Raw genomic sequence first — 25,134 nt, forward strand, 5'->3', positions numbered from 1 at the left:
GGTGATATCTCCTGACCCGTTGGATGGTCTGAAATCTGAGGACAGACGCACTGAGTTGGCCTTTCGTAAGTCACATCAAGCAGGGGCCTGGGCAGTCAGGACCGCTACGGCTACCTCTTTCTTCAATCGTGCTTCATTGATTTGGTTGCGTCAGCTTCAGGAATGGCTTCCTTTGGAGGAAACCCGCTTACACCAAGATGTCAACAAAATTATAGCTGCCACCGAGTACTCAGCTGACGGATCGTTGAATTCTGTAAAATTTACTTCTGGGGCGCTTGCTTCGTCTATAACATCACAGCGGCTCTTCTGGCTTCGCCCCTGGAAGACAGATGTCAAAACAAAATGGAAACTGGCTTCAGCCCCGTACAAGGGACCTAATTTATTTGGGGCCGCTCTAGACCCGCTCCTTGTGGAGGACAAAGATAAACGGAAGATCCTACCATTGACCTTTCGTAAACAGGACAGGTGTTATACACCTTACTCCCAGCGACAGCCCTTTCGGACCTACTCGGGGCCCGGGGGGTCCTCTACTTACCGGCAGTCCTTCCAGCCTTCGGACCACTCCTCGGACAGACAGCGTTTTCGGGACCGGGGCAGACCACAGGTTCCCTTGAAATGACCTTACCGTGGATCCGGTTCCAAGCCATTTCGGCGAGGCAAATAACTCGCCATGGGAGGGCCCGTTGGGGGGTCACCTCCGGGCCTTCCACCAGCAGTGGACCCTGTCGACCTCGGACAATTGGGTACATCGCATGGTTTCCGAGGGGCTTCTGATCGAGTTTATAGATCGACCCCCAAAGTGCTTTGTCAAGTGCCCCATACCGCATTCATCGGAACAACGTCGTCTCATGCTGGCGGAGATAACACACCTCCTAGACATCAACGCAATAGAACAGGTTCCGTTAGACCAGCAGGGGACCGGGTTTTACTCGATCCTGTTCCTGGTACCCAAAAATTCTGGGGGAGTAATGGGTATCCTCAACTTGAAGCGGCTGAATCAGGCGGTTCGCTATTGCCGCTTCAAAATGCATTCTCTTCGGTCGATCCTGTCCTCAGTGCGCCAGGGAGATGTCATGCAGTCTGTGGATCTCCGCGAGGCCTATCTCCATGTGCCAGTTCATCCATCCCATCGCCAATATCTGCGGTTCGAATTTGCAGGCAAGCATTACCAGTATTGTGCCATGCCCTTCGGACTTTCCTCTGCACCCAGAACTTTCACCAAGCTGGTGGCAGTGGTGGCCGCAACCCTCCATTCGATTCCGGTGCGAATTTTGTGTTACCTAGATGACATACTGGTCCTATCGTCTACCCGGAATCGAGCGACTTGCGACTTGGAACTGGTGCTTTCTGCCTTCCGAGCACACGGGTTCACCCGTTACGGTCAAGATGTACTCAGCAGTGGAGCTTCTTGGTCTGTGAGACTTCCCCCTCTCGCAGTCTTGGCCCTCCACTCTATCGAGGGCCTACCTCGATGACGGGCTTTGGAACCCCGAGAGGTGGCATGCCGCAAAGAGGGGGTTGCGGGGTTTTTTAAAATTGTCTTTGTTTAAATTTTTAAGGGGTCTGGGGAGGAGGGAGGGGGGTTTTAGGGTTGTGGGTTTGGGGGATAACCCACCAAGGGGAGGGGCGGGCCGGGCCGGGATGCACGGCGGGGGATGGGGTGGATCCGGGGGTAATGGGGAGGATCAAGCTTGTCCAGACTGTGTTTCCATCATTGGTACTGTGAGTGGGAGGGGTAGATATGGCAGGAGTAGGGGGCCATATCATATTAAGGGATCAGGCACCCACTGTCTTCAAGCAGTAGGGCGTTCCAGCCCCCAAAGCTCTACTCATTTTCCAGGTTGCACAGACCCTCAGGGCCTGGGCCTTCGACTGATGTTGTACAATGCCAGGTCTGTAGTAAATAAAGCCCCCCTCATTTGCGATCTTGTTCAGGAAGTGGGAGCGGACCTGGCGGGTATTATGGAGACCTGGTTGGGCCCGGAGGGAGGGGTCCCTCTGGTAGAAATGTGCCCACCAGGCTTCCACACATTCCATCAGCCGAGGCCACAGGGGCGGAGCGGGGGAGTAGCGGTTATTATTAGAGAAGGCCTTAGGCCGAGGGAGACCACTGTTCCTCAGACGGCCGGTTGTGAGTCCCTCCTTGTGAAGTGGGGCCATGGGGTTCAGATGGGTTTGCTGATCACGTACCTGGCTCCCTGCCACGTGGCTGCAGCCCTGCCTGAGCTACTCAATGTTATCGCCACAGTGGCGGTTGATACTCCCAGACTTATGGTCATGGGGGATTTTAACCTGCTGTCCGTGGGTGAGGCGTCTGAGGTGGCTCGGGAGTTCATGGCTTCCATGACAGCCATGGACCTGACCCAGCTAATTCATGGCCGTACGCACATGGGGGGGAAACACACTGGACTTAGTGTGCTGGACATAGTCACCGAGCCCTTGTCATGGTCGGATCACTCTCTCCTTCGCCTTGACCTTCGAACTGCGGTACCCCGCCGCAGGGAGACAGAACCAGTAAGATGGTACCGCCCCAGGCGCCTGATGGAACCTGATAGGTTCCAGATGGAGCTTGGGCCAATCACTGAGGATCTTGCTCACGCCTCGACTGGAGACCTAGTGGCCGCCTGGGATAGGGCGGCCTCTGGAGTTCTGGACCGAGTCGTGCCTTTGCGGCCTCTGACCCGGCGCCGATCTCACCCGGGAGGTGACGCGAGGCTGGCTCCAGGGGATTATAAATGCTTTATTGGGTGAGGGTGCCTTCCCCGCCGCTTTGAAGGAAGCGGTGGTGAGGCCTCTCCTCAAGAAGCCCTCCCTGGACCTGGCAGTATTGGCTAATTATCGTCCAGTCTCCAACCTTCGCTTTGTTGCGAAGGTTGTTGAGAGTGTGGTTGTGCGACAGCTTTCCCAGTACCTGGATGAAACGTCGTATCTAGATCCATTCCAGTCGGGTTTCAGGCCTGGGTACAGCATGGAAACGGCATTGGTCGTGTTGGTTGATGATCTCTGGAGGGCTTGGGACAGGGGTTGCTCCTCTGTCCTGGTCCTGTTAGATCTCTCAGTGGCTTTTGATACCATCGACCATGGTATCATGCTGCACCAGTTGGAAGAGTTGGGGGTGGGAGGCACCGTACTACAGTGGTTCTCCTCCTTTCTCTCCGACCGGTCGCAGTCTGTGTTGACAGGGGGGCAGAGGTCGACCCCGAGACCCCTCATATGTGGGGTGCCACAGGGGTCGGTCCTCTCGCCCCTTTTGTTCAACATTTATGTAAAGCCGCTGGGCGAGATCATCCATGGTTTCGGGGTGAAGTACCATCAGTATGCTGACGACACCCAGCTGTACATCTCCATCCCGGACCACCCCAACGATGCCCTTGAAGTGATGTCCCGGTGCCTGGAGGCCGTACGGATCTGAATGGGGAGAAACAGGCTCAGGCTCAACCCATCCAAGACTGAGTGGCTATGGTTTCCGACATCCCGATATAGTCAGCTGGTGCCATCGCTGACTATTGGGGGCGAATCATTGGCCCCCACGGAAAGGGCTTGGAACTTGGGTATCCTCCTGGATTCACGGCTGTCCTTAGAAGAGCACTTGATGGCTGTGACCGGGAGGATTTTTCATCAGGTTCACCTGATCTGCCAGTTGCGTCCCTTTCTAGATCGGGACTCTCTACACACAGTCACTCACGCCCTCGTCACTTCTCGTCTGGACTATTGTAACACTCTCTACATGAGGCTCCCCTTGAGGAGCACTCGGAGGCTCCAACTGGCACAGAGTGCGTCCGCGCGGGTGGTTATGGGAGCAACATGGAGTTCCCATGTAACACCTCTCCTGCGCGAGCTGCACTGGCTCCCAGTGGTCTTCCGAGTGCGCTTCAAGGTTCTGGTTATCACCTTTAAAGCGCTCCATGGATTAGGACCTGGTTATCTACGGGACCGCCTGCTACCACCAATAGCCTCCCACCGGCCAGTACGCTCCCATAGAGAGGGGCTCCTCCGGGTGCCGTCAGCCAAACAATGTCCACTGGTGGCCCCTAGGGGGAGATCCTTCTCTGTGGGGACACCTACGATCTGGAACGAGCTTCCCCCGGAGATACGGAGGATCCCGGATCTGTGCACCTTCCGTCGTGCACTTAAGACTTTCCTATTCCATCAAGCTGGCCTGGCCTAAATCTTCTCCCCTTTTTAAATGTAAATTTTTAAATGTAAATTTTAATTTGTTTTAAATTATGGGGTATTTTAAATTCAGCCAAATTATTTAATTCGTTTTTAATTTATTTTAAATTTTTTGTATTTATGTGTTTTATTTTATGGCTGTTCACCGCCCTGAGTCCTTTGGGAGAAGGGCGGTATAGAAATGTAATAAAATAAATAAAATAAAATAAATAAATAAACATGGACAAGAGCCATCTCGTCCCATCCACATCCATCCTACACCTCGGGTCCGTGATAGACTCGACCAGAGGTCAGGTGTTTCTGTCTCCGGAGAGGATCGAGAACATCACAACCTTGCTCAACCAAATCCTGACCCTAAGGTCGGTGCCCTTGTTGACTCTCTCTTGCCTACTCTGGAAACTTGTGTCGTGCTTCCACATTGTTCCTTGGGCACACAGGCATTCCCGTCCATTGCAATGGATGTTTCTCCCCTTCCAGAGGCAGGGCTCCGCCAACACGTCAAGCAGGGTGTTTGTGCCGCTACAAGTCCATCTGTTGCTGCATTGGTGGAAGTCACAGGCCATTCCTCGGCCATTTTCTAGATCTAGACCGGATCGTGATCACCACCGATGCCAGCCTGCACGGTTGGGGGGGCCACCTTGTGAATCAAGTTGCTCAAGGCCGGTGGTCTCCGTTGGAACGTTGCCACAGCATCAACCTCCTTGAACTTCGGGCGATTCAGCTTGCACTCCTTCACTTCGTGGTGCGGGGGCGTCACATTCTAGTCCTTACGGACAACACGTCTGCAAAAGCCCATGTGAACAGGGAGAGGGGCACAAGGTCTCGCGCCTTGATGCTCGAGTTGGAGAGACTGTTCAGTTGGGCGGAGCGCCATCTGTTGTCGATCCGGGCGGACCATATATCAGGGTCAGCAAACGTTCAAGCGGACTGGCTCAGCAGGGAGCTGATCGACCCAGCCGAATGGCAATTACACCCGAGGCTGTTCAGGGAGCTAGTACTCAGGTTCGGGAAACCAGTGATCGACCTGTTCGCCAGTCCCTCCAACGCCCAGCTTCCTCGGTTCATGTCCCATTATCCGAGTCTCTCAGCAGAGGGGGTGGACGCTCTGAGATGTCGTTGGCCGACAGGTCTGCTGTATGCCTTTCCTCCAGTCACTGATTCAGCAAGTGGTCCGAAAGATAGTGGCAGAACAGGCGGAGATGGTGCTGGTAGCTCCCAATTGGCCACACCGGCCGTGGTTTGCCGACCTCGTGGAATTCTCTGTCAGCAGGCCATGGGTGATCGTGCCTCATTGGATCGCATTGTGCCAAGGAGCCATTTCCCATCCAAAGGGAAATAACTAGACAGAGTGAAGCATTTTAGAAAAAAGTCCACATTCCAAGCCAGGGCTTGATTCATCCATCTTCCTCTCAGATTTCTTTGAAACTGCAAACTATGTCTATGTTTCAGCTGGCTGTTAAATGTTGAAGGAGAGAAGCGAACCTTAGCTTGAATCAAATCTTCTGGGAACACAGAAATCATTAAAAGCAGCTTTAAGCTTGTGTTTCCTGAGGATTTATCTTACTTTCCTCAGTGGAAAGCAAGTCAATGTGCCTTAGTTTATCATTTACAACGATGATGCCAAATCGTCTTTTCTTTTGCTTTTTTCTGCTGTTCATCCATCCAGAGAAGGAATGTTTGGGATACAAAGTAGAACTTTTTTGTGTATTTTTGGAACTGTAGCACTCAGTATGAAATATTTTTCTGTTTGTTGACTAGCTCAGTTAGTTTCCTCTCTAAAGAGAACATTGTGTTTCTGTTCTGGCTACTGGCATGGTTATCACCAGACCTGGGTGTGGGACATTACATCATTGCTGGTTCCTAAATGGCAGACTGAATACTAAAATATGCTTTATGTTTGGATTTTATCCCACACTCCTAGGGCGTTTTCCTGATTGCCCAATAAGTACTTTATGTTCTCCTTCATGTCTTTTATTTCTGAGGGTACACCATTAATTCTACTCTAGTTTTTCCTACTGATTTTTATGATATTTTTCAACTTACCAACCTAGACTATAGACTTAGTGTTCTTGAAAAAACCTATCACACTTTTACTGTATGCTTTACACAAACAGAAGAAAACCAGGACAGAAATATTTTGTAAAGTAAAATTTTGCATTAAAAACTAAAGGTACAAATACCGATTTGGTGAAACCTGGCTCCAAAACAGTAACTGTGAGAGGGACCTTGGAGTCTTAGTGGATGATCACTTAAACATGAGTCAGCAGTGTGCAGCAGCAGCCAAAAAAAGCTAATACAATCTTTGGTATAAACAGAGGCATAGAATCAAAATCACATGAAGTATTAGTTCCACTTTATAAAGCCTTGGTAAGACCACACCTGGAATAGTGCATCCACCACATTACAAAAAAAGATGTTGAGACTTTGGAAAAAGTGCAAAGAAGATTAAGTAAGATGATTAAAAGCCTGGAGACAAACATGAAGAACAAGGATTGGGTTTGGCTAGTCTAGAGAAAAGAAGGACTAGGCTGGACATGATAGCAGTATTCCAGTATTTGAGACGCTGCCACAAAGAAGAGGGGGTCAATTTATTTTCCAAAACACCAGAGGGCAGGACAAGAAACAATGGATGGAAACTAATCAAGGAGAGAAGCAACCTGGAATTGAGGAGAAACTTCCTAACAGCGAGGACAATTAATCAATTTAATGGAGATGCAGAGACAGACATCAAACGCTGCATTGGAAAAGCAACAGCTGTTTTCCTTAACCTTGATTGTTTTCTTTTTCAGCCATTCTGTTGCAGATTTGATGGCATCTTTGGGATCATTGTCCTGTGCATGACCCAATGTTGCCCAAGCTTTAGCTCAGTGGTGGGTTGCTACCGGTTCGCACTTGTTCGGGAGAATTGGTAGTAAAAAATTTTAGTTGCTTGGAGAACCAGTAGCAATGGCTGGCTGGCCACGCCCCTGAACTGGTCACCCGGTCGCCACTTCCTCGCCCAGGCTGCCATGTTCGCCGCCACCATGTTCTTCATGCATGCGCATCCCATTGCCTTGCAAGTCAAATGGGATGTGTGCATACGTGAAGAACATGGCAGCGATGGCAGCAGCTTGCCTTCAGAGAAAGCGGCTGGCAAAGAAGCCTTTTCAGAGGCTTCTTTCACAGCCATTTTCCAGCAGCGGCAGCTGACTGGGGGCCGCTGAAAACTCCGATTAGCTTGCTTTCCTGACTCCGGACCAGCCGCAGCGGAAGGTAAGCAGCCGAACAAAGAAGCGGTGGTGGGGGAGGAAGGCAGGCAAGTGGGCCTGGCCACCAGACCACGGGGAAGGGCGCATGGAAGGCAGGCAAGTATGTCTTCCCTCCCTAGCAGCTCTCCTCCCTTCCCTGCGGCCTGGCATGCTTGCCTGCCTTCCAAGCGGCCCTCCCATGCCTTTGCCTTCCAAGGTCGGGTCACACATGCAGACGTGCTGCTTTCGGCCCAGCCTGGCCCAGCGTAGCCAGAGAGTGGGTGGGCAGCCCTTTGGGGAGATGGAGCCGTTGCGCTGGGGTTGAGAAGGGTGGCGGCAGCGGTGGTTTTGCAGGAGGGCGAGCAAATTTCCCAGTGCTGCTGCACATGTGCACCGCATGTGAAGGGAGGCAGACACCGGAAAAGCTGCGCAGGAAAACTTCCTGGGCATTCCGGGACGCCCCCCTGCCGCCGCCGCCTGCCATGGCAAAAGCAGCATAGGAAAAGTTCCCGGGCATTCCGGGACGCTCCGCAGCTACCGCCAATGTCTGCTGTGGCAAAAACCGTGCAGGAAAACTTCCCAGGTGGTCCGGGATGCCCCGCTGCTGCCGCCTGAAGCTCCCGTTTCAGCCCCCACACCCACCAGTCACAGCCTGAAGCTCCTGTTTTGGGTGCTGCTGGCTGCTGCTGTTGCTGCTGCCGCCACCACCAGGCACTTTCTCTTGGGCCTCCCAGTCTCACTCTCCTAGACTTTGAAGGAGAGAGGTAGAGAGAGAAAGAAAGAGAGAGAAAAAGACACAGAGAAAATGAGAGGAAGGGAGAGACAAGAAAGAAAAAGAAAGAGACAAAGAAAGAAAGAGAAAGAAAGAAGGAAAAAGGAAGGGAGAGCGGGAGAAAAGAAAGAATGAAGGAAAAGAGACAGAAAAAAAGAAAGAAAGAGAAAAAAGAGAAAGGAAAGAAGGGAGAGACAAGGAAAGAAAAAGAAAGAAAGAGAAAGAAAGAAAGAAAGAAAAAGAAAGAAAAGGAAGGAAAGAGGAAGGGAGAGAGAGAAAAGAATGAATGAAAGAAAGAAAAAAAGGAAGGGAGAGATAAGAAAGAGAAAGAGAGAAAGAGAAGGAGAGAAAGGGAAGGAAGGGAGAGAGTGAAAAGAAAGGAAGAAAGAAAAAGAGACAGAAAAAAAGAAAGAGGAAGGGAGAGACAAGGAAGAAGGAAGGAAGAGGGAGGAAGGGAGAGAGAAAGAAAGAAAAGAAAGGAAGAAAGAACCACAAACCCTGGCACTAGACGTGGCTTCAGAAGATGCTTTGAAACAGGACAGCAATCTAGGGCTGAAAGGGACCTTAGAGGCCATCTAGTCCAACCCCTGCTCCAGCAGGAAACCTTACATCACCTGGATTGTTTTGGTGCCTCTAACAGAGGAAAATTGCCAAAAAGGAAAGGAGTTTACTAGGACAAGGCTGCAATGCAGAGGAAGGCAGAGATAGTCCTTGACTTATGAGCAGAATTGAGCCCAAAATTTTGGTTGCTAAGCAAGAGTGTTGTTAAGTGAGTTTCACCACATTTTACTCAATCCATGATCTCTCCTGGCTCTAACAGTCATGTGCAGGCTAGAGAAGTAAATCTGAAGGCGTGTGTAATGTTCTAAATGTATAGAAGTTTTGATTGATTGATTGATTGATTGATTGATTGATTGATTGATTGATTCGATTTATATGCCGCCCTTCTCAGGAGACTCAGGGCGGCTTACAATGCATTAAGCAATAACCTTCATACTTTTGTATATACCTGCTTAGTAGGGCTTTCGGCTCCCCCAAGCGGTGTTCTTTTTATACAAAGTCATCTTATTGCCCCCACAATCTGGGTCCTCATTTTACCTACCTCGAAAGGATGGAAGGCTGAGTCAACCTTGAGCCTGGTGAGATTTGAATTTGCAGTAATTGCAGGCAGCTGGTGCTACTTAACAGCACTTTAGTCTGCTGCACCGCCAAGGCTCTTTTAAATGTGTGGCAGAAAGTGGACTCTGGGTGTGTTTTTCCAAATGTAGTAAGTGAGGTTGAATGTGTATAGTTTTAGAAGAGAAGTGTGTACATACACATACAGTATATATAGTAAATAATGTATCTTTTTGTGTGCCTATACAAACTCTATTCTATGTAATATGTGTTGTGGCCCACCAGCAGCCTGCACGGATCGTGGCTGATCCTGACGACGAGGCTGGTGTGGTGTCGTGCCAGCAGTCTGCGCAGCCAGCGCTCGTGTCGGACAGCGAGGAGGCTGAAGAGGATGTGGTGCCAGAGGCAGAGACTCAGTCAGGGCCTTCAGAACCTCCAGAGGTTCCTTCAAGTGGAGAGAGCGAAGTGGAGGAGCCTCTCCTTGATGCTCGAGCATGCAGGGCTGCCAAAAGGCAGGAGTGGCTACTCAGGAGGAGGAGGTCTATTCGAGAGTAGGGCTTGAGGATAATTGGCCACTCCCTTAGCCTATTTAAGTCGCACCCAGCTAGTGCTTTCTTGCTGGAAACAACTTGTATTTATTATCAGAGTATTTTGGTTTATCGTATCTTGTTTTCTGGGCTGGTTGCCAACCTTTGCCGGTCTTGTTTATTCTTGCTACTTAATAAATTTAATAAATTAAGGACCGTTGGTGTGTGTCAATATCCTCGGGAATCCGGAGCTGGGGCAGAACAATATGTATGTACACATATGGCATATGTACATAGGATTAAATAGTATATTTTGGATGTTCAGTAGTAGTAAATAAATAGACAGGGAAATTGTATCTCGTTGAGGCCTTTGAGGCAAAGAGAGGCCAGGCATCCTAACCCTTGACATGAGTGATGTCAAGTTGGCCACACCCACCCAGTCACATGATCACCTAGCTATGCCCACCCAGTCACATGATCACCAAGCCACACCCACACAGTAATGTGGCCACCAAGCCACACCCACCAAACAAGCCACGCCCACAGAATCGGTAGTAAAAAATTTTGGAACCCACCACTGCTTTAGCTGTTGGACACATGGCTTCGCATTTGACTCTAGAATACTTTGGTACACAGGGGAATTCATGGTTGATTCAATGATTGCAAGGGGCCCAGATCCTGTGGCTGCAAAATAAACCCAAATCATCACTCCTCCACTACTGTGCTTGACGGTTGGTATGAGATGTGCTTGGTTTTTGCCAAATGTAGCACTGTGCATTATGGCCAAACATCTCCACTTTGGTCTCATCTGTCTAAAGGACAGTATTCCAGAAGTCTTGTGATTTGTTCAGATACAACTTGGCAAATCTAAACCACGCTGCCATGTTCTTTTTAGAGAGAAGAGGCTTTCTCCTGGCAACCGTTCCAAACTAACTATACTTGGTTCTATCTTTTTCTAATTGTACTGTCATGAACTTTAACACAACATAGCCTGTAGGATCTGAGATCTAACTCTTGGAATTTTTTTTGCAATTTTTCTGAGCATTACCTGGTCTGACCTTGGAATGAATTTGCTGGAATATCCCCTCCTGAGAAGATTGGCAGATGTTTTGAATGTTTTCCACTTGTGAACAATCTTCCTCACTGTAGAATGATGGACTTTAAATTGTTTTGAAATAGCCTTATAACCCTTCCCAGATTGATGGCAGCAATAATTGCTTTTCTAACATCACTGTTGATATTTTCTTCCTTTGCATTGTGTTAACACATACTCAATGCTGGAGAACTGCATACTCTAAAAAATCCATGTTTATAGAGGTAGTCACACCTGCTGATGATCAATTGATAAAGAAAATGCAAACTTAAATTTTGTTCCATAGATGTTATACTATAATGGATACTGTTCCTTTGCTCTCTGCATGTTTGCTGTCAACATTGGCAAAGTAAATTAAAGTTCGCAATTCATATCTCTGCCCAAAAAGTTTACATTGTTAAGGAAATATGAGGAAAAAAATCTCATTATCCAAACTGTTTTGCTTTGAGTCCATTTTCAACTGATTCTGAAAATAATTCACCAGCAACACATTTTAGTTTATGGGGTTCATTTTCATAAAATCTTGGCTTGATTCTCTTTTGTATCAGCATGCCTGTTTGATGACTCATTTGTGTGGAATTTGCCTTCGATGGAATTTCTCTGCTGAGAGGTCTTTATTTTTGTTGTAGGAATTTATTTTTAAATGCAAACTGCTCCCAAAAGAGAAATGGTGCTTGCTTTTTAAAAAATATGTGAGCCTATAGGGCTATTTGGAGATTCATTCTTTTTTGAGTTTGCTTTTGGAAATTAAACTCCTGTACTTGTTCTAGGAAAAATCTTGAATTTTCTTTTACCTGAACAAAATTAATAAACCTTTTATATTCCACGGGCAGAGAATGGAGTAGAATATCAATTTAGCTCCCTAGGCAATTTTGCATCTTGTAGTTCCAGTTCTTTTACTATTCCTAAGTAGAAGCTGATACATGTTAGTAAGTATCTTTAAAGACTTTATTACGCAAGTGAAACAGAATAACAGAATAACAGAGTCGGAAGGGACCTTGGAGGTCTTCTAGTCCAATCCACTGCTAGGCAGGAAACCATACACCACTTCGGACAAATGGTTATCCAATATCTTCTTAAAAACTTCCAGTGTTGGAGCATTCATAATTTCTGGAGGCAAGTTGTTCCACTGATTAATTGTTCTAATTGTCAGGAAATTTCTCCTTAGTTCTAGGTTGCTTCTCTCCTTGATTAGTTTCCACCCATTACTTCTTGTCCTGCCTCAAGTGCTTTGGAGAATAGCTTGAGTCCCTCTTTTTTGTGGCAGCCCCTGAGATATTGGAACACTGGTTTAATGTCTCCCCTAATCTTTTTCATTAAACTAGACATACCCAGTTCCTGCAACTGTTCTTTATATGTTTTAGCTTCTTTGTTGCTCTTCTCGGTACTCTTTCTAGAGTCTCCACATCTTTTTTACATCGTGGTGACCAAAACTGGATGCAGTATACCAAGTGTGGCCTTACCAAGGCATTATAAAGTGGTATTAACACTTCACGTGATCTTGATTCTATCCCTCTGTTTATGCAGCTTAGAACTGTGTTGGCTTTTTTGGCAGTTGCTGCACACTGCTGGCTCATATTTAAATTGATCATTAAGTTCACTAGGATTCCAAAATCCCTCTAACATTTTGTTTTTGTGCATTTTGTTTTTCTTGCCAACCGTCCATCAGCTGCTCGGCAGTGAAGGCTCCAGTGCTTCCTGGCGGCGGCAGCAGCAGCTCAACTCAGTTGACTGGTGGTGGGTTGAACAGAGCAGAGCCCTGATGAGCCACGTGCTGGGGCTGTGATAACATGTTGAAGCTGACCAGGTTGTTTGCTGTTTGCTACAAGAACACTAGCCAGATGAATACCGGATGGATGCTGGGAGGCAGATTTTTTTTTTCTCGTTTTCCTCCTCTAAAGCTAATGTGCATTTTATGGTGCGGTGTGTCTTATATTGTGAAAAATATGGTATAATAAATGAAATGATGGTGACACTGTGAGGCAGAATTAAATAGTTACCTCAGGCAACTAATTGTGAGGTCAAAAGGCAAGCAATGTGTTGATTATTTAAATGGTTAGCATATGTTTACTGAGGGAGAGGCTTTATAAAGTGTTCATAAAACACATTACAACAGATCTATGGTGATTCTGCCTCCACTTATATTTTGTGAGTCTTCAATAATTTTTAATCCTTTCAAGTCTTGAAAGATATAAAAGTTGAGAATCTGGTCTGTAGAGTTCTGACTCTCCTATTTGTGTTTGTTTGTACAGCTGAAAAAGTAACTTCCTTGGGAAAAGATTGGCACAAATTCTGTTTGAAATGTGAGCGTTGCAACAAGACCTTGACACCTGGCGGGCATGCAGAGGTAAGAGATCAGATAATGAGAAGATGAAGCAATAAGCTTCTGTAACATTTAGAGTCAGTGACTGAATTACATAAATGCCATATTGTAATACAAAATAGAAACTATATCACATCTTTTTGTTTTATTAGTTCTTTTTCTCTTTATTGCATGTATTTTACTTGAATACTTTACAGAATGAGAGGAATAAAAGAGTTGGAAGGGACCTTGGAGGACTTCTAGCCCAACCCCCTGCTCAAGCAGGAGACTCTATACCATTCTGGGCAAATGGCTGTCCAATCTCTCTTTAAAAACTCCAGTGATGGAGCATCCATAACTTCTAGAAGCAAGTTGTTCCACTGATTAATTGTTTCACTATCAGGAAATTTCTCCTTAATTCTAGGTTGGATCGCACTTTGATAAGCTTCCATCAGCTACTTCTTGTTCTGCCCTTAAGGGGCTTTAGAGAAGAGGTTGACTCCCCCTCTCTGCAATATCCCCTCAAATATTTGAAGACTGCTATCATATCACCCCTAGTCCTTTTCTTCATTAGACTAAACATACCCAATTCCTGCAACTGTTCATCGTATGTAGTCTTCAGCCCCATAATAATCTTTGTTGCTCTTCTCTTCTCTTTCTAGAGTCTCAACATCTTTTTTGTATCATGGTGACCAAAACTGGATATAGTATTCCAAGTGTGGTCTTATCAGGGTGGTATAAATCAGTACTAAGACTTCACATGATCTTGATTCGATCCCTTTGTTGATGCAGCCTAGGACTGAATTAGCTTTTTTGGCAGCTGCCACACATTGCTGGCTCATAATGAAGTAATTTTCCACTAAGACATGTAGATCCTTCTCACAATTACTGCTGTTGAGCCAGGTGCCACCTAGTCTATACTTGTGCATTTAGTTTTTGTTGACTAAGTGTAAAATCTTACTTTTCTCACCACTGAGTTTGTTTATTTATTTATTTATTTATTTATTTATTTATTTATTTATTTATTTATCAATCAAATTTATATGCCGCCCTCTCTCCAAAAAGGACTCAGGGCAGCTCACAGCAATAAAACACATAAAATTCAATATTAAAATGTTAAAAACCATTAAAACTCCTCTTAAAACCCCTTCAGTCCAATCCGGCCTGGCAAAATAACCATGTTTTGAGGTCACGGCGGAAAGAGCAAAGATCAGGGGCCATCCGTAGCCCCAAGGGGAGTTGATTCCATAAGGTAGGTGCGCCCACAGAGAAAGCCCGTTCCCTAGGAGTTGCCAACCGACACTGCCTGGCTGACGGCACCCCAAGGAGGCCCTCCCTGTGGGAACGCACCGGGCGATGGGGAGCTGTTATTGGCCACAGATGGTCCATCAGGTATCCTGGGCCTAGGCCATGTAGGGCTTTATAGGTAATAACCAGCACCTTGAATCTCACCCGGAGGGCAACCGGTAGCCAATGCAGGTCGCGCAGGGGGGTGTAACATGAGAGTGTCGTGACACTCCCATCACTACCCGCACGGCCGCATTCTGCACCAGCTGAAGCCTCCGAGTGGTCTTCACGGGCAGCCCCATGTAGAGAGCATTGCAGTAGTCGATCTGGGAGGTAACGAGCACATGAGTGACTGTGTGCAGGTCATCACGGTCCAGGTAGAGACGCAATTGGTGCACCAGACGAATCTGTGCAAATGCCCCCCTGGTCACGGTCGCAACATGATCTTCCAAAGTCAACCGTGAATCCAGGAGGACGCCTAAAATGTGGGCCCTTTCAACAGGGGGCAACACCTCACCCCCTATAACTAACGATGGAATATTCTCTTGGAACCAAGATGACGGTACCCACAGCCACTCCGTCTTGGTGGGGTTGAGCTGAAGCCTCTTCCTCCTCATCCAGAGCCGCACCACTTCCAGGCACTGGGACATCACATCAAGGGCATCACTGGGCTGGTTCAGGGTGGATATAAAAAGTTGGGTATCATCAGCATGTCTTGAATTAAGGTAATATAAGTTGGAAATGATGACTATTATGAAATATACTGAGATTTAAATTGAAAGAGCAGGATGGAAAAATGATATAAAACAGATAATTATATTACAGTTAAAATGTGTGGGATGGACACCAACTAGATAAGAGTTTGAGACTCGGTGGAAATACTTTGGAAATTATTTTAAAATGCTGGAAACAGCCAAACAAATAGGAGAGTTGGAGGAGACTATGCTGGAAATCAGCCAAACAATGGAGGGAGTTAAGGAGGAGACTATGCTGGAAATCAGCCCATAAAATGCTGGAAACAGTCAAACAAATAGGAGGAGAGTAGAAGGAGACTATGCTGGAAATCAGCCAAATAATGGAGGGAGTTAAGGAGGAGATTATGTAGGAAATCAGCCCATAAAATGCTGGAAACAGTCAAACAAATAGGAGAGTTGGAGGAGATTGAGGAACTATTCTGAAATCAACTAAATAGTTGGTGTTTTGTAGGGGATCAAGCTGAGAATTAATCAAATAGTTAAATATTAGAGGGAGATATAGTGGAAAATATATTAGAAATTGGAGTAAATAAAATACGCCTTTGTGAGAAATCTGTGTAATATGTAAACTGGGAGAAAAAAAAACTAAGGTAAACTGATTTGAGGATAAGGGTCAAAGGATTAAAATTAGACAAAATATTGTTTTATAAAATATAATAAAAATGGAGTGGTATTGAATTGAAACTAAGAATAAATGGTGATAAAATTGTAAGGTAGACACTTAACAAGAGGTTAGAATATTGTAAAAATTATTTTGATATGATTTGTATAAGATATAAGGTAAAGAAGAATAAAGATATATTTAGAATTGTTATGTAGATGTAAAAATGAGTGAAAGTGAACTTGAAACTAATTTTGGATAGATATAATGGATTTATATAGATGAAAATGTTAAATTTGAGGTAAAATTGGTTTTTTCTTAAACTTTGAATTTCTTTTTTGTTTTCTTTTCTTTCTTTTTTTGTTTATTTATAAAAGATGTAATGGAAATTGTGAATTGAGCTTGTGAAAGGAATGTAAGCGTGATAACCATCTATGACCGGATCAAGATTTTTGCTCTTGAAAGTTATGTTTTTATGTTTAAATTTGAAAAAATAAATAAAAAATATTTACAAAAAAAAAAAAGTTGGGTATCATCAGCATACTGATGATACCTCACCCCGAAACCACGGATGATCTCCCCCAGTGGCTTCATGTAGATGTTGAACAAGAGGGGAGAGAGGACCGACCCCTGAGGGATCCCACACGTAAGGGGCCTCGGGGGTGATCTCTGCCCCCCCGCCAACACCGCTTACGCACGCCCAAAGAGGTAGGAGGTGAACCACCGTAAAACAGTGCCTCCCACTCCCAAAAAAACCTTGTACCCCACTGCATGCTTCCTTCCATGTAGAAATAAATGTACTTTATGTTCTTTTTTCAATAATATGCTATAACCGTTATATATTGCTATATATATTATATTGTTGGTGGTATTTCTGTTTTGCTATTTTAAAAAATATACAAATAGACATGACATTTATACTTCACAGATATGTTTTATGATATGATGGTGATTTTGTTAGCATCCCCTGTAAAATCATAAAAGTCAATTTTGGATCTAAGCTTTACATTATAATGGTAAAATATGCTTGTTCTATTATTTCTCACTATGTGGTCTGTAGATGGCAGTGCAACCTTTAATTTTATATTGTGTTTTTTTTAAAGACAAGCTGTAAAAATTAATGATTATGTCTTTTTGATTTGCTATTTTTTATTTTGATCCTGTTACCATTGTCTTCCTGATTATTTTCCATTACCAGCAGTTGATGGCAGCAAAAAATTGAGACACAGTCGGTCTAGCAGATGCTCACTTGTGTTTAATGAAATGTTATATTTCTTGTTTCATATAGTTTAATTTAAAAAAAATCCCTAATTTGCTCCTTCAATTAATTTTGGATGGTAAAGCAATTCAAAACTGATCCATTTAATTCTGTAAACTGTATGGTGAGAACAGATATTTCTGTTTTCTCATTTTTACAAGTCTGTTTCAGGGGATGATCTGAGGGATTTGTCCACACTTGTAGATAGTGTCTGATGGTATTTCTTAAGTTTTGGCTTTAACTTCTATATTATCCAAATAACTCCATGATACTTCCGAGACAGATCATATTGAGATTGTGGTTTATTGTCATAAAGATGTCTCACAATTCTTTTCTACTAAACTCTTTTAAACTAAACAATGGGGACAGAGAGTTAATTGATTCATTTTTGTCCCCAACAATGTAAAACTACCTGTTTCCCCGAAAATAAGACCCTGTCTTATATTTTTTGAACTATGTGTTTGGCCTTATTTTTTTTGGGGGGGGGGTCTTATTATTTTGGGGCGCATGGAGCAAGATGGGGCACCTCTTGCTGTCCTACCTGACTTCCAGCTCTGTGTTTAAATATTTTTGGGGAAGCTTATTTTCAGGGAAACAGGTGGTGCATGTAACATAGATGTTTCTGCAGGTAATATCAACTTTGCTGTCAAGCAAAATCAAGCTTTTAATAGTGAGTGCAATATCATGTGCACTAATCAAACAGGTGGTAAAGAAGTAGGGGAACTCAGGCACAAAACAGGTTATGTCAAAACACAGGGTCAGTCAAAAAGGACTCAAATGTCTACACACCAATGCACAGAGTATGAGGGATAAACAGGGTGAATTAGAAATGCAAATAAATGAGAGCAGATATGATATTGTTGCCATTATGGAAACTTGGTGGGATGAAACCCACAAATGGAATATACAGCTAGAGGGATTAACATTTTAAAAAAATAGATTGTCAGCCTCTATGATGCTTGCTTGCTTTTGGCTGCCATAGAAATGGGAGGGGGGAGGTAATTTAGGGCTTTGGGAGGGGGGAAGTGAGCTGCTGGAGATGTCTCGTGAAAGGGAGGAAAACTCTCACTGCCTTCGTAGCAGCTGCAGGGAGTGCTGATAGCACTCAAGGTCAACCGTTCCGGCATATCAGACATATGGGACCATCTGAAGAAGCACCTCACATGACATCTTGGGGAGATGTGGATTGGATGTTCAACTTGGGTCCTTGAGGGGAAGGATTTGGGGATGCTTTCAATATGTAATTTTCGTGCCTATTGCCTCAGACTTTGCTTTCCTTTCGTTGCATTCAGTTCATACTCAGTAAAAGTACCTTTCTCTACAAACATGGAGTTGGGGTTTTTCTTTCTTGAGTTTTGAACGGAGCCACACCTGACATTAAGCAAAGTCTGCTTTAATCTCCAGCCATCCCAGAGAAAATTCTACCGTGGAGGCTGAGCAAAGAATGTCTGACCAAGACAATGACCAAGAGGACATGGGAGCTGCTGGATTCACCCCTCCTCAGTCCAGGCACAGCAGGGAAGCCTTGGAGTGGATGTCTGAATTACAGCTTGAAGAAAAGCCAGTCAGAGCCAAGTGGTCGCTGGGCGTGGGCAAGGTGGAACCTCCAGAGGAAATTCCCCCGGGGTGACAGTTACCAGACGCCGGCAAGGAGAGGCGACCTGACGGGAAGAGGACAAAGAAGACCTCCTGCTGACCCAAGTCCTGCAGCTTCTGAAAGAAGCTTTTGAAAGTTGTAAAGCCCGCAAAAGTTATGCATTGCCTGTGCATGGGGAGATTGAACACCCAGGAAGGGGAAGCAGAGGCTTCTGCAGGCATAGATGAGATTCCTGGAGCTCGGCCAGAGAGGGCACAGGCTGCTGGAGCTCAAGTAGCAGCTGCAGCCCAGGGCCCACCAGTGGGGGGAGCAGGGACCCAGAAGTGTCGAATTCTAAAGATTCCTCCACTTGCAGTAAAATACGGAGGAGATCCCAAGACTTTGGGATTCTTCCTAACCCAAGTGTGGAATCACATGGAGGAGTATGGAGAGGATTTCCCATCGGAGGCTGGCTGCGTGAGGAGCGTCACCATGGCCCTGGAGGGGGTGGCTGCTGATTGGTTGGTGAGCCTCCATAATGAGAATTCTCCCCTGCTGAGGAATTACGACCAGTTTATGGTGGCTCTCCAAGTGCGCTTTGAGGACTCCCTGGCTGAGTAGAAGGCTAGAATCAGAATGAAGTCCATAAATCAGGGGCAAAGATTGGTGGCTGAATACACCCAGGAGTTTCACGAACTGGTGCGCCACATGAGGGGGTGGTCCCAGGAGGCCCTGATGGAATATTATAAATTTGGCCTTAATGAGGACGTCTACAGGAATTGCTGCTCCCAAGGGGCCCTTCAAGATTGCAATGCTGGTATGTGCTAGCAGCCGATGTGGAAATTGACCTGGCCAGATATCGCTACTAGGGGGATGAGGTTTGGAACAAGCCTTCCCGCTCTCCACAGAAAGAAGGCCCCAGAGTTTCCAAAGGGGGGCCAGCCTCGAAGCCTAAGTTCACAGTGTGCTGATGTGAGAAGGAGGGGCACTGGGCTGCTGATTGATTCTCCAAACTCAGTTCCAAGCTGACCCTTGCTGGAGGGAAGAGAGCTGACAAGCCACCAGCAAAGAACTGCGAGACAGCCCTGAAAGGAGTGGAAGTTGTTGAGTTCGCTCCCCCAGGCCTGGGGGAGTTGGGAGCTCCGACCACCACAGGAGACAGCAAAACCGAAACCGACAGCAACGATGACGCCCAGGTAAGTCAGTATGGGGGCCCCATGACCATCCCAGTAGAACTAAGGGTGCCATCATCTGATGCCCAGGGGAAGATGCTAGCCCTCTTAGACTCTGGATGCACTAGGTGTGTCATCAGCCCAGAGGTGGTGGAAAAAATGGGACTGGGACTAAAAACAATGAAAGTGCCCATCGCATTCCGCCAGTTGAATGAGTCAGTAGCTGGGCGGGGGCGGCCACTTTGTGACTGAACCGGTTGAGATGTGGATGGGGGACCACCAGGAGACCTTGAGCTTTATCGTGGCCCCTGGTATGGAAGACCCCTCTTGCTTGGACTGCCCTGGCTCTGAAAATGGAACCCGCAGGTGAATTGGAGGAAGAGATGGTTACGCATCCGCTCCACCCCACCGGGGAAAGAAGGAGGAAAACCTTTTTACATGGCCAAAACTGTGAAGGACCTGGCAGCGGTGGTGAGCGAACAAATTACTGGGGAGAAAAAGCCCCTAAGAAATATTGGGACCTCAGGAAGTCTTTCAGCGAGAAGGCATCAGATGTGCTCCCACCCCATCGGCCTACAGACTGTGGCATAGAGATCCTCCCTGGGGTGAAACTCCCTAAACCAAAGATCTACTCCAAGACCTGGAGGAGCTGTGGAACTTTATTGATAAAAACTTAAAACGGGACTTCATCCAACCAGCTAGGCCATGGGTGGCTGCCCCGGTCCTGTTTCGGAGAAAAAAGATGGCTCTCTTCACTTATGTGTCGACTACAAGAACCTGAATGCCATTTGCATAGAAAATGTTTACCCACTGCCCCTTATGAAAGACATGTTAGTGCACCTGGCTAAGGGGAAGATTTTCACTAAACTGGACTTGAGAGAGGCTTACTACAGAGTTCAAATTAAGAAAGGGGACGAATGGAAAACTGCCTTCAATTGTCCCCTGGGTTGCTTCCAGTTTAGGGTGCTCCATTTTGGACTACAGGGGCCCCCAGCAGTGTTCATGCAATTGATTAATGAGGTATTACATGAACATCTTTACAAAGGGGTCCTGGTCTACCTAGATGACATTCTTATTTACACGGAGACCGAGGACAAACACGTGAAACTAGTGTGGTCAGTCCTGAAAAAGCTCAGAGTGGCCGAACTGTACACTAAATTGTCAAAGTGTGAATTCCATCAGAGGAAGGTTGACTATTTATTTATTATTTATTTATTAAATTTATATCCCGCCCTACTCCCCGAAGGGACTCAGGGTGGTGAACAGCCGAGAATTAAAATAACATGCAATATAAAAGTTAAAATAATTAAGAATAAATTAAATTAAACGGCCACCCCAATTTAAAACCCCTAGCAATACAATTAAAAACCCCTAAAACCTATTCAGGCCAGGCCGGCCTGCTGAAATAAAAATGTCTTCAGGGCCTTACGGAAAGTGCGGAGATCCGGAATCAGCCGTATTCCGGGAGGTAGCTCGTTCCAGAGGGCACAATATGCTCTGTGAGAGCATATTGGCTGGTGGGAGGTTATCTGTAGCAGCAGGCGGTCTCGTAAATACCCTGGCCCTAAGCCATGGAGCGCTTTAAAGGTGAGAACCAACACCTTGAAGCGCACCCGGAAGACCACCGGGAGCCAGTGCAGCTTGCGCAGGAGAGGTGTTATATGGGAGCGCCATGTCACTCCCGTAATCACCCGCGCGGCCGCATTCTGGACCAGTTGGAGCCTCCGGGTGCTCCTCAAGGGGAGCCCCATGTAGAGAGCGTTAGTGTAGTCCAGGCGAGAAGTGACGAGAGCATGAGTGACTGTGCATAAGGAATCCCGACTCAGAAAGGGGCGCAACTGGCGTATCAGGCGAACCTGATAAAAAGCCCCCTGGCCACGGCCGTCATATGCTCTTCTAAAGACAGCCGTGTGTCCAGGAGGACGCCCAAGTTGCGAGCCCCCTCTGTGGGGGTCAATGACTCGCCCCCAATAGCCAGTGATGGCGCCAGCTGGCTATATCGGGACGCCGGCATCCACAGCCACTCGGTCTTGGAAGGGTTGAGTCGAAGCTTGTTCCTCCCCATCCAGACCCACACGGCCTCCAGACACTGGGACATCACTTCAAGGGCATCGTTGGGGTGGTTTGGGGTGAAGATGTACAGCTGAGTGTCATCAGCGTACAGATGGCATCGCACCCCAAATCCACGGATGATCTCACCCAGCGGCTTCACATAAATGTTGAACAGGAGGGGCGAGAGGACCGACCCTTGTGGCACCCCACAAACAAGGCGCCTCGAGGTCGACCTCTGCCCCCCTGCCAACATAGTCTGCGCCCGGTCGGAGAGATAGGAGGAGAACCACCGCAACACAGTGCCTCCCACCCCCGGTCCCTCCAGCCGGTTCAGCATGATACCATGGTCGATGGTATCAAAAGCCACTGAGAGATCTAATAGGACCAGAACAGAGGAGCAACCCCTGTCCCGAGCCCTCCAGCGATCATCAACCAACGCGACCAATGCCGTTTCCGTGCTGTACCCAGGCCTGAAGCCGGACTGGCACAGGTCTAGATAGACGGTTTCATCCAGGTACTGCGGGAGCTGTTGCACAACCACACTCTCAACAACCTTCGCAATAAAGCGAAGGTTGGAGACAGCCATAACAGCCGGATCCACAGAAGGCTTCTTAAGGAGGGGCCTCACCACCGCCTCTTTCATAGCAGGCGGCAGGAAACCCTCCCCCAAATAATCATTTATAATCCTCTGGAGCCAGCCTCGCGTAACCTCCCAGGTAGCCAGTACCAACCAGGAGGGACACGGGTCCAGTAAACATGTGGTTGCGTTTAACCTTCCCAGAATCCTGTCCACGTCCTCAGGAGTCACAGGATCGAACTCGTCCCAGATAACATTCTCAAGACCCGCCTCAGCCACCCCTCCGGAATCTACCCAGTCAGAGTCCAAGCCTTCCCGAATCTGAGTGATTTTATCGTGCAGATACTGTGCAAAATCCTCAGCCTGCCCTTGCAAGGGGTTTAGGCTATCACATATCAAATGAGGGGATAGAAATGGACCCCGAGGTCGACCGGAAGTTTCGCGGTGAGACAGTCGGGGATTAGCAGGCTCTGATGAGCCCTGCGAAATCCCGGGCTGACGAACCGCTGCAGAGGGGTCTTTTGACCAGATCTGTCCTGGAGGGACAGAGAAGAAAGAGAGGAACCTCGGAAGATTAAGAGGAACAGGCAAGTTCCTCGGAGGTCAGAGGAAACTCTCTCTGACTCTGCAGCGGGGGGCGGCGGACATTACGACCACCAGTAAGCTGGGGCAGCCGGACCAAGCAATGTGCAGGAGCGGAGAATTGAGCGGAATATTGATGCCAGGCGAGTGATATCTAACTCGTAGGCAGAAAGGGGGAGAAAAGGATTTTTAAAACAATCATAAATGTCCTGGCGTTATAATAGCGGCTAATAGGCGTGGGAAAGGATGGAAGAAGATTAAGGCGGAAGTTATAAAACAACAGAACCCGATTAGAAATTTGTCAGTTTTGGATTTAAAATACTTGGAGAACTTTAATTATTATTATTTTTTTTTTTGAAGAACTAAGAACCCGAAAAGACTCTTTCCCAATTTGGAAACTTTAAAGGGAGCAAGAATAAAAAAAAAAAAAACCCGTAGAAAAACCTGTAATAGAAAGGACTGGTTAATGACTTTAAATCAAAATTTAATTGGAACGTTACGTGGAATTTGGACTATATAAAACTGGGCTGAATTTTAAATTGATTTGGTGTATATAAAGGTGAAAAAGAAAGGAAAAAAAGTCAAATAAGTAAAAAACTGTTAAAACGGACTGCAACCAAAATGGATGCCTTTTAAGCTCGTCAATTGTAATTGTGGATTGTAGAGAGCCATCTTCAGGAGGAAAAAAAATCATAACACTGACCTTTTGTTTTGGAAAAAGAAAAAAAACTTGGACTTTGAAAGGGATAACAGCATGTGAGAAATTTTAAGGAGGCTTTGTTTGTTCACAAGCGTTTTGGCTTGGAGAAAAAAAAGGATTATAACGTAACTTCAATTGGAACAATATCAATTTAGAAAGAACAGAATGGCGCCGGAATTGAAGGAAATGATAACGATGTACCTATCATTGAAAATGGAAATAAGGGAAATGACCACAATGTTGCATGGAAAATTGAAACTTGATGACCAAAAAATTGACTTAATTTTTAATTAATTAATTAATTAATTAAAGGTGACAAAGAAATTAATTAATTCAAGGTGACAAAGAAACAACTAATGAGAAGCAAGGAAAAGAGACTGAAAATAAAGAAGAGGACATAGACAAGGAGATTGATTATGGAAAATTAAATGATTATATGGGTAGTAATAATAAAAAGGAGAACTTTAAAAATTACATTGGGTTTAACAATGGAAAAAATAGAAAAAGGGAAAAGAAAAAAAGAAGGATGGAATAGAGAGAATATAAAAAACTTAAATGATTATACTGGGATTATCAGTGAGAAAATAAAAAAAGGGAAAAGGGATGGAAAAAATAGGAAAGATACAGCAAAATAGAAAAGTTTATGATCTTAAAAAACAAAACTATTACATTGGGATTAACAGTGGGAAGATAAGAAAAAGGGAAAAGAGAGATCAAGATTTTAAAATACAAAAAAGAAGAAGGGGAAAGAAAAAGAAAATAAAATATAAAGACGAAAGGGAGAAAGAAATGGAAATGTCAGTATTCCAGAAAACCCCCAACTCCAAGTAAAGACACGGAAGCAAGCATTTTAGGCCAGAAGCTTCAATGCTGCCAGGAAGGAGAATATGGGGTAAAGGAAATGAATACTAGGGAAAAGATGAAATTGTATTTCTAATGAAGTGATTTTAAAACAATATGGAAGTCAATACGCAGAAATGAACTGTATTTTTAATGAAGTGAGTTTAAAATATATGGATGTATGATGAATGGAATAATTGGAATATTTTTAATTAATGAAGGGTATTGTAACAAATGGAATATTCTTAATTATATAGTTGGAATTTAACTAAATAAAAAGAAAGTTGAAATGATATTGGATTATGAACTACTTAGATATATTTAACTGGTTTTTGATAAAAAATGTCGAAGTGTACTATTTGGAACAATTGATAAAGAAAAACTATTTGAGATTGGAACAAGAGAATTTAAGAAAATAATTGGGAATTGTATTATGTTATATAAATTGGGGATTGTATTATGTTATGTGAAGTTAAATTTAGGGGTTCAAATTTTAAGGAGGGAAAAGAAAAAATGAACTATAT

At 45.5% G+C, this 25,134-nt stretch overlaps 1 protein-coding gene across 4 annotated transcripts in view; it reads left to right on the top strand.

Moving 5' to 3' along the window:
• CRIP2 (cysteine rich protein 2) overlaps positions 1-25,134 on the top strand; it is a 151,305-nt gene that overhangs the window by 19,898 nt on the left and 106,273 nt on the right. For all 4 annotated transcript variants that reach the window (XM_070940868.1, XM_070940870.1, XM_070940869.1 and 1 more), the window contains exon 2: positions 13,161-13,255. In XM_070940868.1, coding sequence (XP_070796969.1) covers positions 13,161-13,255 — 95 coding nt within the window. The remainder of the gene's footprint in view (positions 1-13,160; positions 13,256-25,134) is intronic.

The sequence above is a fragment of the Pituophis catenifer genome, unplaced genomic scaffold, assembly GCF_029215685.1.
Source record: "Pituophis catenifer annectens isolate HBS135680 unplaced genomic scaffold, rPitCat1.0.hap2 SCAF_3, whole genome shotgun sequence".
NCBI lineage: Eukaryota > Metazoa > Chordata > Lepidosauria > Squamata > Colubridae > Pituophis > Pituophis catenifer.